The sequence below is a fragment of the Natrix helvetica genome (genome assembly GCF_964273705.1).
Source record: "Natrix helvetica genome assembly, chromosome: 6".
NCBI classification, from domain to species: Eukaryota; Metazoa; Chordata; class Lepidosauria; order Squamata; family Natricidae; genus Natrix; species Natrix helvetica.
In genome coordinates this window covers 61,575,018-61,594,714 of record NC_138553.1, presented here as the reverse complement: position 1 = coordinate 61,594,714, position 19,697 = coordinate 61,575,018, and the positions used below count along the sequence as shown (strand labels likewise).

Here is a 19,697-nt window from a genome sequence, read left to right as displayed (position 1 = left end):
TGAAGACTAACCTCTTCTAACTGACAGGCTTTGATGACACTCTTATATCGGTATTCATCATAAGAAACACCAAATATTATGTTTTCTTTAATTGTTCCAGGCATGATCCATGACACTTGAGGGCAAAAGGAAATTCTTCCACTGTGTTTGATTTTACCTTCTAAAGGTTCCAACTCTCCCATGATCAGCATTAGAAGAGAAGTCTATTATTGAGAATGTTAGCAATAATTAATATTTGTTCATTAGGTCTGTACAACATATACATTGTTCTACTAAACTTAACTGTTCTTATTCTGCTATTTTTAGACTAATGGGACATACCAAAGTCAGATTTAATTGTTAAAACAATATCAAATAAATGTTTAAATGTCTGCTTAATTCTAGCAGAGCTCAAAATGTACAATTATTAAAAACTCCGGAAAAACAGTCTAGATCAGGGCTGTAAAACTTGCAGCCCGCAAGCCAGATGCATCATGTGCTGGCCCTACCCAACGCAAAGGGGAAAAACGTCCTGATAAATCACGTGATGCCATTGTGATGACACGAGTTTGACACCACTAGTCTAGATAGTCTAAAGATTCCTCTCACACAGATGTGTTAGTCATTCCCGACTCTAAGGGACAGTGCTCATTTTTGTTTCAAAGCCGAAGAGCCAGTGCTGTCTGAAGATGTCTCCATGGTCATGTGGCCGGCATGACTAAATGCCAAAGGCTCATGGAACACTGTTATCTTCCCACCAAAGATGGTTCCTATTTTTCTATTTGCATTTTATTTGCTTTTGAACTGCTAGGTTGGCAGAAGCTGGGACAAGTAATGAGAGCTCATGCTGCTATGTGGCACTAGGGATTCGAATTGCCGAACTGCTGACCTTTCTGATCGACAAGCTCAGCGTCTTAGCCACTGAGCCACTGCGTCCCTCTGGTCTAGATATTAGCATCTTAATTGCAATGTTTCAACTTTAAAAGGCAAAAGTAATGTAAACTCTAAATCTGGTGCTTACGTGTGCCTTTTAAAAATACAATTGATTAATTTTAATATCATTATATAAATAATCTGTGCTGGTCTTGCATTTCTTGATATTTATTTGAGCATGTTATTTCAATACTAGTTTGAAAAATCTTCAGAAAGCTATGGAATACATATTCCAAAATCAAATACCAAGAATCTACTTTAATTGGAAATAATAATCTACTAGCAATCAGCATATATCAACAATTGAGAATATATGTCAAAAACAAATGCAAGCACCAAAATCTGATTTCCTTAATTCTTTGCAGAATTTACTCGTTTTGACATTCTTAGCATGGAAATAAATATGAAGTCAGGCATAGTATGAAAAACTATTGAGCAGAATAAGAGTAAAAAAAAACATGTTTTAAGATGAATTAACATGTTTATATTTTAGCAATCAGAGTTTTTTTTTACCTTGCCTGCTCCAGTAGATCCAGCAACAGCAAGCAGTTCTCCCTTTTCAATCTTGAAGTTGATGTCTTTAAGGACAGGAGTAAAATGAAGAGTGAAATTAGTGAAGAAGAGACCACCATTTGTTGATGATATCTTATTATTATCGTTCTCCTGTTTTGTTTTTGTAAAGATCTCTCCACTTCCCTGAAAAAAAAGAAAGAAAGATAATCCTTCAAATTGTGAAAACCAAAGAGTAATGTTTGATTATACCTGACTTTACATTTTGGACATTTGTCATATATAATGTTCCCACCTCCTATTCTTATCACAATAATGATATTGTAATTATTGGTGGTTTGGCTGAGAGACAGTATAGCCCTCTGCCATTCTAGAATTTTTCATAGATATATCAATCCTTCTAATATTTATTTCATATCCCTTGTCCATTTCTTTATCCCATTAAAATTATTTCATTTGTTGTTATTTTCAAAATATCTGGCATATCTGAATTAGTAGTTAGTTTTACAGTGAGACTGTACCGTGTGTTTGTTTATATATGCTTTTTTAAAAATGCTGTAAGTTCAATTATCTTTTGATCTAGGATAGAATCCTCCTCCCTCTATAAACTCACTGCTGGCAATTAAGCAATTTTGCAGCACATTTTTTAATTCATCTTATACTCTGACATGGAGAGGTTTGTAATATAATAACAATAATTCTACTTATTAGCATTGTTAGAATGCAAATCATTTTCTTTCAGTAATAATGAACTAGTTGAAGTAGCTCCAATTGCTGCTACATACTAATTTGCCTATTTTTATACTATTGCCAAAGTCATTAAATATTGTCATATTTTAAGGATGAAACTATTCTGTGAGTGGTGTCAGCCTTCCTAGAGTGTGTCATGGTGTCATGCAACATTAATCAAATTGTAGTATTACCTCATCCCAAAAAGCTGTTACTTTATCCAGTTCAAGGCCCGTGGTTGTTAAATTATATTCCAGTGTTTTGTATTCTTCTTTTTGCAAAAAATCCTGTAAATTTAATTGTGAGAGTTTTAAAGACAAATATAACATACTGAACTTTGGATATTTAAATGCTTCTTTTTTATTTTCCGGTTCTCACACCAAATAATGTTAATTAAAAGTTGAAAATGAATAACTATAAATAGCCTACCTACTCCAATGAAAATGTACATTGAAAGCTGTGCTATGATATGGTGGGAAATGTCATTATATAAAATGTTATTATATCTGAATTCTTATTACTTCTTAAGTCAAAAATATGAACCAGCCAAACTCACCTCTATTAACCCAAACTATGCAATAGTTGCTTCCTATTACAATAGTTGGACAAGTAATGTGCTCTATTTGGGGCTATCTTTGAAGAATAAGGGAAAGGGGACAGGACATGGTTGAAATCTTTAAATATATTAATATGAATAAGGTTCTAGAAAGCAGCATTTTCAATATTAAGCAAAATGACAGGTGGAAAGTTCAAAAGTAATGTTAGAAAATTTTATCAGAGAAAGAGTAGTGGGGCTTGGAACCAGTATCTAGCAGAGGTAGTGGGTCAATTCATCTGAGTTTAAACATGCTTGAGATAAACACATGACCATTATCTGACAAAAATATAAAAATTTTTAAAAAAACTCAGAGAAGACTCAATGAACCACTAATTCTTTTTCTGCTGTCAATTTTCTATGTTTCTATAAGGGAAGCTACCATTGGAATGGAAAGAGGCAGCATAGGCAGCAATTATTTTCTCCTTAACAAATGTATGTGGCTACCAATTTTAATGAAATAACTCTGGGCAGTTAACAAAACACATGCATAAAAATACCACACTAAAAAGTCATGAAATAACAGAAAATTTAACATCAACCAAAGTTCTCCACCAAGTGCTCTCAAAATACAGAACAGGCCACAAGTACTGGTCTCAACTAGCATGGTGATCTCTGCATTTGAGCTAGGTCTTAAGACTTTCCAGAAGACTGACAGGGTTGAGACCATCTGAATCCAGAGATGAGGCTGTTCCATAGGGCAGACACTAGAAAAACTAAACACACTGACGGATTCCACTAGATGACATAGTTTCACTGAAAATACCTGCAATATATCTACTCTGCCATAACTGGTGGGGTAAGCAGGCTTTAGGACCCATCTGTGAGACAATATAATGGGTATGGTCCGATATATTTAGGTCAGCTCTGGAAGATCCATTGGTTGCCTATGGCCTTCTGAATATGATTCAAGGTGCTATTTTGTCACTTACAATACTCTGGGCCCTAGTTATCCAAGACACAATTTCCTTGGGCAATCATCTACCTATCCAGCCATATACTATATAGCATCAACTCTCTCCAAGTCCAGTACTGTAATTTAATGAAGCCTCAGTTCTGGGCTTTTTCTATCACTACCCACATCATCTGGAACACCCTCCTATGGAATTTCTGTCTGCTCAGTTAAAACTAGTTTTCCAAATAGCATTTAATAAAAGTCAGTAAAATAATACCCTAACATATTTTGTATGATAAATTGGCAAGATAAGACACCACAAAATACTAAATTATAACTTTCAAGGAATTAGGTTTAGATACTATACCTGTATCTTGTTTATTGTTCCAAGAGAATCATACCATGTCTGCACTGCCCAAGGGAACTGTCTAGTGACTGTCATTCGAAGAACAATGCAGTATGATATGGTAGTAAATATTTTTCTAAGAATAATTCCATGGCTCAGTGCATATGGAAGGACAGCCAAAAATACCACAAAAAAACCAGAGAAGAAGAAAGCTGAACTATTGAAGAATCTCACATAAGCAGCTTTTCGAGTCAGCTTCAGTTCACTTCTGTAAAATGATAGGCAAAAACTGAAAATCCAATACAAAAATTAAATTCTACATCTAGTATTGCATAATTCTAAAATATGAAGCAATTATGATTGCAAATAAGAAAGTTTTGACAGTTACACTAGTTTGGAATGTGTATTGGAACTATGTTAAAAAATGCAGCTGACAATCCTTCATCAAATTATATTTTACTTAATGTGCATCTCACCCTCCCTTTGTCATTGTAGGTATAATACCTAAGTTATCCCTTTTTATTCATAACAATTAAACTGAGTAATAGAAGTTGACAAAAAGATTGTCCAGTAAGCTTTAGGGCTAAGTGGGAATTTTAAATTCCAAATTTTTTCCTCAATCCTATAGTTTGCATGAATCAATATTTTAACTGACTGCTGCTACAACAACACTGTATCTTCTAAGTCACAGGGCAGCTCTATAACTTCAAATTACACTGAAACCATCATTTAGATATACAGTAGTTGGCAGGTTATGACATATTGCATTTGGTACTGCATCTGTTTTGCTATCAAAATGCTAGGGATTTTAGAAAATCATATAAGTCAAAGAATCTATGAGTAAGGCCAGAATAATTATTTTCTCTGTGTAAATATGGGTATGTCTGTGCTATGGAAGAGTGATACACTATAAAAGAAATAAGAACAATGAAAGCAACTTCCCATTTCTTTTGTCTTAAAATTTATTTTATTTTATCTCTAATATGGCTTTGAAAAGATTCTAGAGCTAAAGTTTTCAAACTAAATACTGCCAAATAAAATAATTCAAGCATTTTGAAAAATTATCTCCTTGCATTATTTCTAGAAAGAGGAGTCTTGAAATACACATTAACTGGAGAAGGAAAGCATAGTAAATGTTTTCCCATTAACTTGTTAGAATGCAAGGGATTTTGTGCAACAGTTCAGGAAACAACAAAACTCCTTATTAACATAAGTCCAGACAGAAATATGTGCAGTAACATAAGAAAGAGAAAGCAGTATATTTTGCTTTAGAACAGCTTTTAGCATAATGCTGTAGTAATAGGAAGTTAATCATTCAAAGAATTTGTATCATCAAGGTTGAATTGAGAAGAAAAGCTCTTTCCCCAAATATTTTAGTACTCTTGAGTTGATATAACCAGTCAAGCACTAAAGCAGACTATGAAGAGTTTTAGAAAAAAATTTGCAGAACTAAATATCTGACCAAAAAGACAGCAAATCAAATTCACTCTTGATATTTGGAACATGATAACATAGGAGTGGAACATTCTTTGCCTCAGGATTATGCCTAAACCAGGTACAATTAAGTGATTTTGATTTGGTTTCCATGGAGAGAAATGAGTCATGTACTGTAAAATGTAATATTGTTATTCTAAATAGCAATAGCTAGTAATATATGATCAATTGGACACTCCTCCATTTAAATAATCATCAGTACTAGTGAATCACTATTGGTGAAATATAAATTCATGGACAATTTGGAAAAAGTAAATGAGAAAGTTAAATACAATACAAATTTGAAACAAGAGACTGGTGTTTTAATGACTGAAAATTAGAAATGGCTATTACTTTTTCTTTTTAAAAAAACAATTTAATGCTGACAATGTATACATCCATTAAAACATTTTTGATAAATATCAATTAGACCCTCACTGCCAACACTTTTCTATTTTTATTCTGAACTCTGTTTATTCCTTTCATTCTTAAATATTGTATTGCAATATCACACTTTAAAGGTATTCAGGATCTTTAAATTAGATTGAATTTCTTTTTCCTTAGAAGATTTATTTAATCTCGTAGCAATTTTAGCATTCTTTCTATTTTCTAAAGAAGTAGAGTCCCTAATAAATTTTAACTGCAGTTATTATTTATAATTTGTACACTGTGAACCAGATACTAAGTCTCCAAGTTTTCTTTTAAAAAAAACAGAATAAAATGGCACACCCAGTTCTACAATAAGTTCTGCAAAACAAATAATAAACTATTTATTAAAGAAAACATAGAGTAATCATGCAATGTTTATGGAAATGACGCATATTATTCTAAATAGCAAATAATATAGTCCCAGATATAAAGTCTGAGAAAAATACCTATTCACAAATATGGACTTTTATTATTTGTCAAACGTTTTCAGCACAGGGGTAGAAGTAACATGAATGTGAACAAATGATTATTTTCTGCTTCATTGACATTTGGGGTCCTTTTAAAAATAAAAATCCTGTCAAACAATATAGTTAAAAAAACACCTTAAAGAAAACCTAAAAATATGTTCCCTAGAGTAGTGGCTCCCAACCTTTGGGGCACCAGGGACCAGTTCTGCAGGGAGAGGTTTTCCAGTGGACCAGAGGAGGCTGCCTGCATCCCATGGATGGGGCTTCGCTTGTTTGCGGGGCCCAGTTTCTGGAATGTCGCAGCCCAATGCCAGTCCATGGACTGGGAGAATTGGAGATCCCTGCTCTACAGTTTCATGACAACAGTGCCTTAAAAGTCAGCTGGCCTTCAAAAAATTAAGGAGAGAAGGAAATTGGAAACAGGGCTCAAGTTTAAAATGTTTCCATTTATATCATTATTTTTTAACAATCCCAGAATAAATTGCATATGGCTAAAGTTTCATTTTGTTCTGTGCATTGGAGTTTCAGATTATATGAAATTCAAAACATTTCTACACTATCTGAATCAGGTGTCCCCAACCATGGGCTGTTGGGCCACCACTGGGCCGCTGCTTATTGGGAACTGGGTTGCACGAGAGGCAGCTGGTGCACATGAGTACATGTGCAACTCAACTTGCAGTCCAGCTGTGTGGCATATACATGTGCACTGGTCTGCTGCTTGCACGACTTGAGCTGCTTAGGCACAAACATGTGCTCCAGCCCGCTATTTATGCAGTCCGGTTCCACTCTCCCCCACTCCAGCTGGGCCTCCACGTGGCAAAAGTTGGGGATGGTAATCTAGATGACCTATTAAAAGATGAGTTCTATTCATTATATGGCTGATTTCCAGATAAAAATATGAGAGAACCAGGTGTGACTCCTGGGTAAAGTGATTTTTGCAAAATTCTTATTCAGATGGGCCATTGTAACATAGACAAAGACAGACAGCACATCCGGTAAAAATAATTGTTTGGATCAGCATGACCCAGCAGTTTGATTACAAGGATAAAGTGGCAATTATTATCTTACAAACTAAACTTTTATCTCATTGTTGGGTTATGCAACATATATGCCATGCATGTAAGATGGGCAAATATAAATACTTACTGTCGCAGACTTTCAATCATATTTTCCATTGCATCTTCCCAACAATAAGCCTTTACTGATTGTATATTCTCTATCATTTCTGAGGTAATTACAAGTCTTTCGTTGATCTTTCCTGCTCGCTGATCTCTGTAGATAATTATGTTCTGTATTTAATACTCATCATACTGAAAATCTGGTAAACACTGCACACAATATACTACTGGCATCAATAAGGTTCATTCCATAAAATAGAAGTGTACAGAAAATTGCACTTGTTTGTTATTCTGGTAACAAGTTCCAAAAAATTCTTAAAATGTCCTTTGACACTGTTCAAATGATTCTCCAACAGTTTTAAAAAGCTGCATTGGTATAGATCTGCCATTATGTAAAACACAATGCAAAATATAGAGCTAAAAAACAATGATTTATTTGAGAACAGTAACCTTATGTATATATGTAAAAAAAACCACTACCTTGTGTGTGTTTCCACTAAGTCAGTGAAATGTTTTTTTCTGAATAACATGTAACAATAAACATTTAGAAGTATATTGAACACCATGTAGAAATAGCAAATAAGAATAGCACAAGTATAAGTTTTGTTGTACCTATGGGGAAGTATCTTACAGTACAGCAATCACTCATGCCCCTTGCCATTTGGAAGATGAAAAAGCATGCAAAGTATGACGTAAGCCTTAAAGTAGGCCTTGCTTAATTTTTTAAAAAGATGCAGGGGGGATCATCAACTATTAATACATCTGTTCTTCCTACCTGTGCCACAACATTTCCTTTATGGGTTTAAGTCTTTTTGCCCCACAAGAGGTTAAATATACTGTAGTTGTTAGAAGTCAAAGAGTTACCCACTTAAATAAATTTTGTTCTTTATTTCAACCACTTCCAGTTTCTCAAAGCATAGCTACTGGAATCAAGGAAGGAAGATATACTGTATTGTATCATGTCAAGACAGGACCACTTGTTTGACATTATTCCTTTAATTACAAGTATATAAATCACATATATATTGTATGTGTTGCCCACGAAACAGAGTTAATGATACAAATATTCTTGGTCAGGCAGATACAATAGACAAAATGCTCAGCTGTTGAAGAATTTCTAAGATGCTTCTTCCCTTATAAATATGGTCACCAATTACGCATGTCTTGCCCACAACCAGACTTCTGCCTATATTTTTCTGCTCCATGTTGAAGATAGTTTTCTGGCTTCTTTATTTAAGAAGCTTTATTTACGAACCTTATTACAGCATTCATTCAGCAACAGTTCAAAGTTACAGTGATGCTGAACGAAAGGATTAAATCCTTAAAGTTATGAGCATTGCAGCACCCATGTGGTCATGTGATCAAAATTCAGGCACCTTGTAGCCTACTTACACTTACAACTGCTTAAATACTTAAAGTCTCCCTATCCTCCTAGCTTCCCCCATCTATGCCCTTTTGGCAGGCTGCATTCTGCAGTCTCTGATGCCGTTGCTGTGTTTCACCATCCTCTTTCTCCCACTGCTGACCAAGCATACCTGCCCCAGCCTTTCAGGAGGCATCTTCTGGACGTGTGAGGCTTTCTTCCCAAGTTTACACATAGTGGATCCTCAGGAGACCTGGGAGAGATGGCCTGATGTAGCCAGAAACTGATTCATGAAGGGCATAGGTGAGGCATGCCTCAGTAGCAGCAGCAGCAAGAAGACAGCGAAGGCCAGCTGGGGCAGCAAAGTGCAAGATGGCAGGGGGATCAGAGTGCAGTGTGATGTGGACGACTACAGCTAGGACTACCTAGGTTGGCTGAGCTTTGCACCATGCTGCTTGTGCAGCTGGAACTTCCCATGCTACAGAACAAGGGCTTCTTGTTGCTCCAGAGTGAAAAGAGGCTGCTTGCCTCCATATGAGGCAGGATGCAGGGTGGCCAAAAGGGCAGAAATTGGGGGGGGGGGAAGGCAGTTGGGGAGAACTGCAGCAAAAGCAGTCCTTTATCTTATAAGAACTAAGGCTCAAGGTTGGGAGGGACTAAATGTGGAATGGGTTAGATTGTGGTGGATCCTCAGTTAATGGCTAGTGGAATTCAATTAAAGACAGTAACGGGGATTGTCAGGATTACCATTACTGAAATTGGCTGAAATTCAGGTAAATTTGAGGACTACCACTACTTGAGAAAACTACCCATGTATGCTTTGTCACCTGTATTTCATCATCATTCGTCCTAGATAGGCTTGAAAAAAGACAACAAGAATCAAGAATCCAAGCCCACAAAATGCTGATGCCTGCAACATCTCCCAGAGAAGCCCCATCAGCAGCACAACTTGTAAAGGTGCAATCCATACAAAATGAGCCAAGGCCGGACCCTGAAAGAAAGAAAAAATCATAATGAAAGCACAAGGAAACTATACTTAGAAAGCAACATGGAAACTGGTAAGAGTGGCATGTTTGTCCAATTCAAATTCCTTTGAAATATCTTGGCTGTATATTCGGCAATGTTGAGCAGCTATTCCGTTTCAGATGGTGTTTTTCCATGCAGCTTCATGTAAAGGCAGTGGAATAGGCTGGCAGATGTTTTTAATGTTTGAGAGTCATGATCTGGCTTATTCAGTATTGTTGACAGAGGAGTCAGTGCAACAACAAACAATAGCGGTGATAGTGGCCATATCCTTAAAAGATTCCTCTCTTATATTAACTTCTCCCTGTCTATTACCAGCAGTAATGTTTTACACTGTGCCACTGATCTTTGTACAGATCTTCTCATATTTAATCAGAGTAATGGGTAAGTCGTAATACCTATTTTGTTCCTAAAAACACCACAAGCTGGAGCAGATAAATCTGCTTTTGTTATTTCAAAATGTGGGAATAAAAGCACAGAATTTTATCTAAGCCGGACTTAACAACCTGGTTAAAGGTGTCTTGGGAGTGCAACTTCAACAACTTTCAGACTGCTGAAATAGAAAATTGTATTCCACAATTTCATAAACAGTTATAGTTTCTTCTAGCAGAAATCTCAGCAGTGAAGTACAAAATTCTTTATGGTGTGGCCACTTTAGTGAGAAATTATATCCATGCTGCTCTTGTTTGTTTTGACCTCAGCCTGAAAAAGATTTTATTGACCAATCAAACACTCCCTTCCATAAGCATAGCGGGAGGAGGCATCTCTCTCTAAGACTGTTAACTATTCCTTTGTCCCACTTAAAGTTTAAGCAATTTAAATGTCATCCACAAAAATCAACAAATAATTTTCTGTATTTTCCTACTGCTAGTAAATTACTGCTAGCCAAGGAAAACAATAACACTAGGACAATGGTGGGTTTCAAAAAAGTTTAGAACCTATTCTGTAGGCATGGCCTGTTTTGTGGGAGTGGCTTGGTGGTCATGTGACTGGGTGGGAGTGGTTTGGCAGTCATGTGAACGGGTGGGCATGGCTAACTTGTAAAATGTGGTGAAACTCACTTAACAAGGCTCTTGCTTAGCAACCAAAATGTTGGCCCAGAAACTCTGGCATTTGAAGTGTGCAGGACTTAAAGCTGTCAAGTTACAAGACCCTTGCACCCCTAATCCTTCACAACCCCCTCCCCAAAAAACAAAACTTTATTTTTAAAGCATTTTGCACCCAGGGAAAGTTGGAACCAACCACCAGCCACACACCACCTCCACTGACTTTGAAGTCATTCTCTTGCTGACAAAACCCCTCAGATCTCTTCACCTGTGCCCCTTCAACCTCCCATCCATGGAGGATACGCAGTGGTCCTCCTGGAGGGGCAGCCCAGGGGCACTTTCCCACACCCCCTGAATAACGCGTAGGCTAAGGAAAATGAGAGGGGAGAGGGGAGCTGCTCTTTTTTTCTGCTTCTCGGCCCGAAACAAAGCAGTGGCAAGGAAGGAGTCTCTGGTGGCTGCAGTGCAACAGCAGCAGAAGTGGCTGTGACGGCGGAAACACAATCCCAGGAAGACAGTTCCTGGCTTCGGACAGGAAGTCCAGTTGTGGTCTTCAACTCCCAGAATTCCTCCTTCCCTTGCTCAGCTGCTATCGCCAGGGTGCCTCCAGGACAAGCAAGGTCTTGGGAGAGATTTTCCCTCCCCCTCCAGAGAGCCCCATACCAAAAGAGAAGAGGGGGAGGGCTGGTTTGAATGTGAGTGAGCGGGCAGTTAAGTGGCCCACCTTCTTTGCTCATTTGGGCAGATGGAAAAAGAAAGAAGGCATGTGATAGCCGAGGGTGAAGGTGCTCCCCTTTGCCCTTGGTGGTGGGGGTGCTTTATTACATGCTCCCTTTCTTTCTCTGCCTGCCCAAATGAATGAAAGAGGTGCCGGCCCCAAACCACCCGCTCACCCACATTCAAACCAGCCTGCCCCCTCCTCTCTCCTGGCACGGGCTCTCTGGAGGGGGAGGGAAAGTTTTTCCAAAGACCAGCTTCTTTCCTTCCCTCCTGTGGCTGGCAAAACAGACATTTTCACAGCGGCAGCTGAAGCACAATCCCGGGCAGTCAGTTCTGGCTCTCCCTTCTCCAAGCATGTCCCGTTGCTTCTGGAGCTCCTTTGCTGAATCCGGCATGGCGGTGATTGCAAGAAGTGGCTGCCAGTGAAGCTCTCAGCGATGGCAAAAGCCCACCTGGTTGCTTCTGGAGGGGGCAGCATTCCCCCCCCACCTCCCTGGCCGCCTGCAGCTTTGGAGCCTTGGCTGGAAGGCAAAGGAAGTAGGTGGACGGGGCAAGCATGGTGTGGTCGGGCGAGGCGAGCGGCGAGTGGGCAGGCAGAGGGAGCGAGCGGGGGGGGGCAGGCCAGGGGAGGGAGTGTTCCAGTACAGGACCTCTGGAAGGTCAGGTACGAGAAGGCATGCTAAATGTTACCAAACGGTTCGCCCATACCCGTGCGTACCCAGAGACTCATCCCTGCAGTAGGACATGTAGCAAATGTTCCAAAAGTAAATCAATACTAAAATAGGGGAATATATAAATATAACATAGATACATCCAAGAGATAAAAGTTATGGATTTAGTATTATATATCCTATTCTCAGAGTTTATTAATAGCTTAAGAAGTCACTTCAAAGAGTAAGAATAATGTAATACAGATAACTTGGATCCAAGAATTCAGGCAAGTGTGGTGTTGTTAGCATACATAATAATTTCCTTTGATTGGTTTTTTTCTGCTTTTTATAATTTGCTTAGGACAATTCCCTTGCAAACCTAACCATAACAAATAATTTACTTTAATTCCAGTAGTGTTAAGCACTTTATAATGGATTGGAACTGATTCCTTCTCCTTCAAAGAATTATAATGTAATATATGTAATAATGTAATAAACACATGATTGCCAACATACTTCATCAAATTTGTTCAGATTGTTCGAAAGGAGGCTAACAAGTTGTCCAGTACTTATGTTATCTAGGACTCTGCTTGACAGTTTTAAAATCTGTAAAACAGAACAAAAGAAGTTTATCAACTAACCATATATAATAGCACAAACAGAAATAAAAATAACATCAGTGGATGCTAACATTGTCTGTGCAATATAATGTTTATGTTTTATTACAAACACACTTTCCCCTATTACATGGTTACTCATAAATATTCACAATATTCAGAAGAGTTTATAAAAAATTTCAATAGATCCTGATTTTATCATCATCAATCATCACCTAAGAACTACAAATTATGAATACTATGAGGCTCCTGCCAGGAGGAAATTGAAAACAACGTTTCAACATCAGCTACAGTTAGGTGGCCTTATAATCTGGGAATGAAGTAAAAGCTATTTCATTGGGACTTGTTCTTTAGAAAATATTTAAGCATATTTTAAGTATAGTTAAATGTAGATAAAGTGTCAGACTCACAAATATCCTACCTCTACATTTTCACTCTGATTCTCTCTTCAGTTTGCAAAAACCATGCAAGAAATTGCATCTGAAGTGACGAAATTCTAATTTGCACTTAATTCCAAACTAAATTCACCTTCTTTTTAAACTATACTTTCCAGTTACGATTTTTTGAGTAACTGAGACCAGTTTTTAGTTCCAAATTATTGAAATTTATATTTTATGCTTGTAATTGTCAATTAACTGTATTATTATTTATTGTGCATCCATTTATGGGAAAGGAATCGATAGATTTTAAAATAAATAAGTAAATAATAAGTTTATACCCTGTTTCCTCGAAAATAAGACCTCCCTGGATAATAAGCCCAATTGGACTTTTGAGCACATATGCTAAAATAAGGCCTCCCAAAAAAATCAGCCCTTCCCAAAAATATTGCAACACAGCAGCAGCCATGAGGTAACCACGCTCACCACCTCCTGCACCTCAAAAATAATAACACCTCCCAAAAATAAGGCCAAGTGCTTATTTCAGGGATCAAAAGAAAATAAGACCCTGCAGTAGATGCAATAATTAGATTGGAGACTATTTTTATTTTAATTTCAGATTCTTTTTGCACTTTATTATATTTGTAAGAAATTAACTATACACAGATACAGGGGGGGTGTTTTAGATTTGTGCAATAGGATAGTTTATATGTAATGGTAAATTAATGTTGTCATTCTTGGCTCATTAGCTACCTTCTTTCCTAGCATATTCAGATTTTCTCCTTGATGAGGCAAAATTAGTCCTTATTGCTCCATGAAGGCTTCATTCTACTTACAACTGTGGAAATTGGATGATGGTCCTGTAGCTTATGTAACAACTCGTACTTTTACTCTCATTTTCTCTGTTACTATTGATTTCAAAGAAATATTAATTAAATCTTTGTTGATATTGCACAATAAACTAAGTGTAGATCATCAAAAAAGAAATTCTTCTTGCTTTCATTACTGTAGCAATGTGAGGCCATAGTACAGGGGTGTCCAAACTTGGGAACTTTAAGACTTGTGGACTTCAACTCCCAGAATTCCCCAGCCAGCATGGCTGGCTGGGGAATTCTGGGAGTTGAAGTCCACAAGTCTTAAAGTTCCCAAGTTTGGACACCCCTGCCATAGTATGTTATTATCAATCTCCTATGCAGTTTAATTACTCTTGAATTTCATTTAACCAAAATAGGAAACATACCTTTTTGTAAATTAAACTAAACATGGCTATCCTTATTTGCATTCCAATGTGATGAAGGCCAAATATTGCTGGGTGGAGAAACAACATCCGTACAATGAAGAGAAGACAAAGTCCTATGGCTAAATAGTAGGCTATTGATCGTTCGAGTGAATTAGAAGGATCATAAGAAGCAATTATTCTTCCCAGTAAAAGAGGCTGCACGGATTTAGTAACTTCCTGTGGTTAAAAAGAAAAGTCAGATATTTTTGTCAGGTTTTTTGAATAGCTAATACACATGAGCACTTATTTATTCAGCATATTTGAGCATGAAGAATTACAACCTTATCTTCAGACAATGGGAAAATGGATACATGTCACAGACTATATTATGCTTCCTAAACTACTAACGTCCCTCAAGAACAGAAGGGAAAGAAAATAAAATTGAGCAGCTACCCTAATTTGTTCCTAGTTATGGAATTATAGGGGGAAAGTAATGTTTGTCTTTTAGCTCAGGGAACATTCATACCCATGTGTCTGTTTTTGGAACTAATGAATGCAAAATTGCAAAGTTGTTCAATATTCTGTAGCATACAATATTGTCCCTTTTAATAGCCTTAAGATCCATATATTGCTGAAAAGGGAGCATCTATCTAACCTGCACTTTATTGTAGACTAAAGAATATATCTAAATAATTATATATATTTTAAAAATTATATTATTTGTTATACACTTTCCAGATTCACTTGTTTGTGTTAGTAAGATGGATGGTTATATACATTCGTTTAATAAATAAAATAATGACTTATAATGACAGTGAGAGTTATTGGGGAGGATAATAGTGAATATTTCAGGGGATTAAGCTTGAGCATGACGATTTTTTTTTCTACAATGAAAATTGAAGTTATGACTCTGAATTACTGAAAGGACTATAATTACAAGAACCATACTGGTTAGAATTACAAGTCTATTAAGGGGTATTAAAGATTACCACAATAACAACTGTGGTAACTTTGGGTTGGATTCCCTATCTAGTTGCAGGAAACAAAAATAATCCCATTCCTCCAAAAGACTCTGCTTCTAGAAAATATTCATTATAATTTAATAAATCTTTAGTAATTATCATATCCTGCTCTTTACATAGATTATTGTTAATAAATTCATTTTCTATTTAAATGGAGAGTGAAACAAATGGGAAAATTCCACCTTTTATAATCCTTTAGCATTATTACAATATACAAAAGGATGGAAAATCTTACTAATAACATTTTTATTAAACAATGTTAATAGTTCCCAGATGAAATTTTAAGTATTTTATATGAAATGAGCATATAGCATACAATTAATTTTGTTAAAAATACATTGGAAGAATGCCATTAGGAGATATATCACGTGAGGTCACAGTACCCTTTGTTTACTGCCCTTTAAATAACCTGAGGTCAACATTATAAATTGATTTATTTTTATTATGTGTCGTCATTTCCTAATGGGTCAGCATGAAAACACTGGTATCCATATGGGTTTTTTCAGAAATGAACTGAAACTGACACTCTGAATCACAGAGCTCCTGTTTAAGTACTCACATTGTTTTTCATGATTACATATAATTTTAGAAAAAGACAAACAGAACAGACTTATGTTTGACCAACAGAGCAATGTTTTTAGTACACAAGGAGGAATATTTATAAAAGAACAATTAAAAAAGAATTGGGCAGGTGTGTCAATGCATCCACATTTAGGATCAAGACTGTTTTTATATACAACATGTATATATATGCAATGAGAATGTTAAAGGACAAAAATTAAAAGTTAGTGATTAAACTCACAGTTGGACAATGGAAAGAACATTTTTCAGAACTAAACAGAGTCACAAAACATTGTGACTTGTACAGAAGCTGTCATCAGACCAGAAACTACAAAGGGCAGGATGGAGTAGGGTTTACAAAAATTAAATGAAACACTGTGGCCATAAATGTGTAAGAAAAGGACAGGTATGAGGAGAAAGATGACAATCTTCATATTAATAATCTTAAGATTAACTTTAAATAGAACACTTGGTAAAAGTTCTGAGACAAATCACATAACATAAAGACCTTTAACATGGAAGAGCTTTATAGCTCCCGCTGCCTTAAGAAAGTTCAAAACATTTTTGAATATCATCCTGGCAGTGACGTGCGGTGAGGTTTATGGCTGGTGAGGCTGGTGACATCATCAAATTATCATCATGAAGGGAGGACTGTGACAACTTTCTCACTCTGGGTGTGTGTGTCTCTCTCTCTGTCTATCTGTCTCTGCCTCTCCCCCCTCTCTCTGGGCAGCTCAACATGATTAAGGTTGTTCTGCTCCTCCTTTGCGCTTCTTGCCCACGGGCACGCGCTGCCCTCTTCTCTCTGATAGAGCCCATCCGTGGGGGAGGGATCCCCCTCGCATTCCTCGTCTTCCCGGATGGGCTGCGGACCAGCGGAGCCGCTTCAACCAGGCGGCTATCAGCGAGAAGAGGGCAGCGCGTGCCCGTGGGCTTGTGCAACAGCCAAATCTTTACCTCCTGTTCTTCAGCTGCTGCACAAACCCAAGGGCACGTGCTGCCTGGTGCTTGCTGAATCCGGCGCGGCTTCAGAGAAAGAAGGCGTGCGAGAAAGCCCCCCCCCCGCCTGAACGTTTGAATAAAGGAGGCTGCTGCACAAGCTGTTGTCCTCGGCAATGCGATCTCCTTTCGTTCTCTGCTGCCTGAACGAGTGAATGAGGCAGAGGGAGAATGAAAGGAGATTGCGTCAGGTGGGGGGAGCGAGACAAGCATTCTGGACAGAAAAGATGGATTTCTTCCCCACCCCAATTGGAAACGAGGCAGCTGTCAAAGCAAGGGGCTGCCCTGCTGCCCCGTGCTTTGTTGGGCAAGTCTGGGGAGGTGCTTTGCTGGCGGACAGGCCACGCCACGCAAGCTACTGCCACCCTGCTGCCCCGTGCTTTGCTGGGCAAGCAAAATACCCCAGGATCACGGTGGCAGGGACAGCAACTCCTTCCGCTGCGCTGCGGAGAAGAGCCAGAGGAAGGAAGGGAATGGGACCACGTGTGCAGGAGGCAGCCCTTCATGTTGGCTTAGGAAGGAGGGGAATGGGACCACGTGTGCAGGAGGCTCCTCAGCGCCAGCCTCAGATCAGCACAGCTGCGGTCCCCTTCATGTTGGCTCAGGAAGGAGGGGAATTGGACCACGTGTGCAGGGGAAGGGGACCGTGGCTCGTGCTGATCTGAGGCTGGCGCTGAGGAGTCTCCTGCACATGTTGTCCCATTCCCCTCCTTCCTGAGCCAACATGAAGGGCTGCCTCCTGCACACGTGGTCCCATTTTCCTCCTTCCTCTGGCTCTTCTCCACAGCGCAGCCGAAGGAGTTGCTGTACTCGCCACTGTGATCCTGGGGTATTTTGCTTGCATGTGCAAGAAAGAGATGAAAGAGAAAAGGGGAGAATTTTTCTTTTCTTTTCATGATGAGAGCGGGTGAGGCTCTGCCTCCCCTGCCTCCCCTGACTGCACATCACTGCATCCTGGGCACCCATTTTTTTGAACTATTACCATCTGGCAGATGGTACAGGATAATAAAAACAAGGACAAATAGGCTGAAAAACAGCTTCTATCCCAGGGCAGTAACTATATTGCATTCTACAGTATAGTGCAATATTAATGCAATATCGGGTTCTCAATTTTAGTTATATAGAATGTAAAGAATGTGAGTTTGTGTTTTTATTTTTATAGTTATAATAAACTGAAGATGGCATTTAATTTCGTTGTACGATGTGCAATGATAAAGTAAACTAAACTATAACTGCTAGAGAATGCAATGGAATTCTCCGTATCCTTAACTCCGTCTTCAGTTGGTTAAAAAAAAATCACATCTCTGTGCCTCTGCCCTTGTACTTACTAGTTATAGCACATGTGTAGAACTACAATTTGTATTTTACTACTGTTTGTTATGTGATCATACAAAGATAGCAATGTGTTTTCAGATTATTGTTACAAAGTGATTTATAGATTTTTTTACAACAATGAACAAGAAAAGGCTACACATAATACACTTTAACGATTAACAAAGAAAAAAGCTGTACTATTTCCAAATAAGAGTGTTAATACTTGCTCTCTAGTTGTTTTTCTTCGATCTGAAAACAGAATTTGTGTATTATTTGCAACACAGCTAGTGATATGGACAAGCTGAAATCAAGCTCTCCAGGATATCCATCTATGAAAGAGTTGTTCTAGTTAAAGATTTCTTTGCAAAAGTGCAAAGTCTGAATATAAAATATGTATTGTAATTTCTAACTACCTTTGGTAATCTTTGTAGACACACTTGGCATTATTAATCTTTGCTATATTCTCATTATACTTGTGAGCGATAACAATATTGGCAGCATAGGATAATTCATACTGTACACTAGCCAGATGATGAATAGAAATTAAGCATGTCAGTTTAAGAAAATATTATTATCCACATTGCTGCAGCTGTAAAATTGCACTACAATACAAAAAGTGAGAAACAACTTAGGTTTGGTGAAAAAAATTCTTTTTGAGCCTTCTGAGTTGAAGTTTTAAACCTTCTGAGCCTTCTGAGTTGAAAGCAAATTCCACATCTAGCATATCTCAATATTTTTTAAGAACATTGATGACAAACATGGAAGTTTATTAAAGAATTCTGACTCATCTTTTCATACGTCACTTTGTTTATATATTTGAATTCTGAAGCAAACAAAAAGTATCATTATTTACATAGTTCTAAAATCACATTTTAACACTACCAAAATAACTTTATTTAAAATTCAATTAAATTGTAATTATTTTTAAAGACATAATTTTGGTATGAAATCCATATGTACAATTATTGATTCCATGATATTTAAAGACTTTTTGAAGCATCAATATCTCCATCAATTTTACAACAGGTTTTGTTACTATCTTAATAAGCACACATCAGACACACATAAAAATGGTTATAACAACTTTCTAATTCTTTATCAGCCTATGGACTAAAGCTTAATTTAGATTAAACTTTTGTCCAATCTCTTTCTACATGTGGTGAAAGAGCAGGAGCATATTTCATATTTTTAAGCTTTCAGTTGTTTATATATCAACATTAGATTTAATCAGTTATATGTACCTAAATTCAAATGTATATAACAAAAATGACAAACAAAAAGTTTTCAATGGAAGGAATTGCTATATTATATG

At 37.4% G+C, this 19,697-nt stretch overlaps 1 protein-coding gene across 1 annotated transcript in view; it reads right to left on the bottom strand.

Annotated features, from left to right (window-relative positions):
- Positions 1-19,697, bottom strand: part of CFTR (CF transmembrane conductance regulator) — a 120,285-nt gene that overhangs the window by 62,744 nt on the left and 37,844 nt on the right. The window contains exons 4-11 of the mRNA XM_081958605.1: positions 14,511-14,726; positions 12,793-12,882; positions 9,665-9,828; positions 7,503-7,628; positions 4,009-4,255; positions 2,346-2,438; positions 1,426-1,608; positions 12-203 (exon numbers count right to left, since the gene is read on the bottom strand). Coding sequence (XP_081814731.1) covers positions 12-203; positions 1,426-1,608; positions 2,346-2,438; positions 4,009-4,255; positions 7,503-7,628; positions 9,665-9,828; positions 12,793-12,882; positions 14,511-14,726 — 1,311 coding nt within the window. The remainder of the gene's footprint in view (positions 1-11; positions 204-1,425; positions 1,609-2,345; positions 2,439-4,008; positions 4,256-7,502; positions 7,629-9,664; positions 9,829-12,792; positions 12,883-14,510; positions 14,727-19,697) is intronic.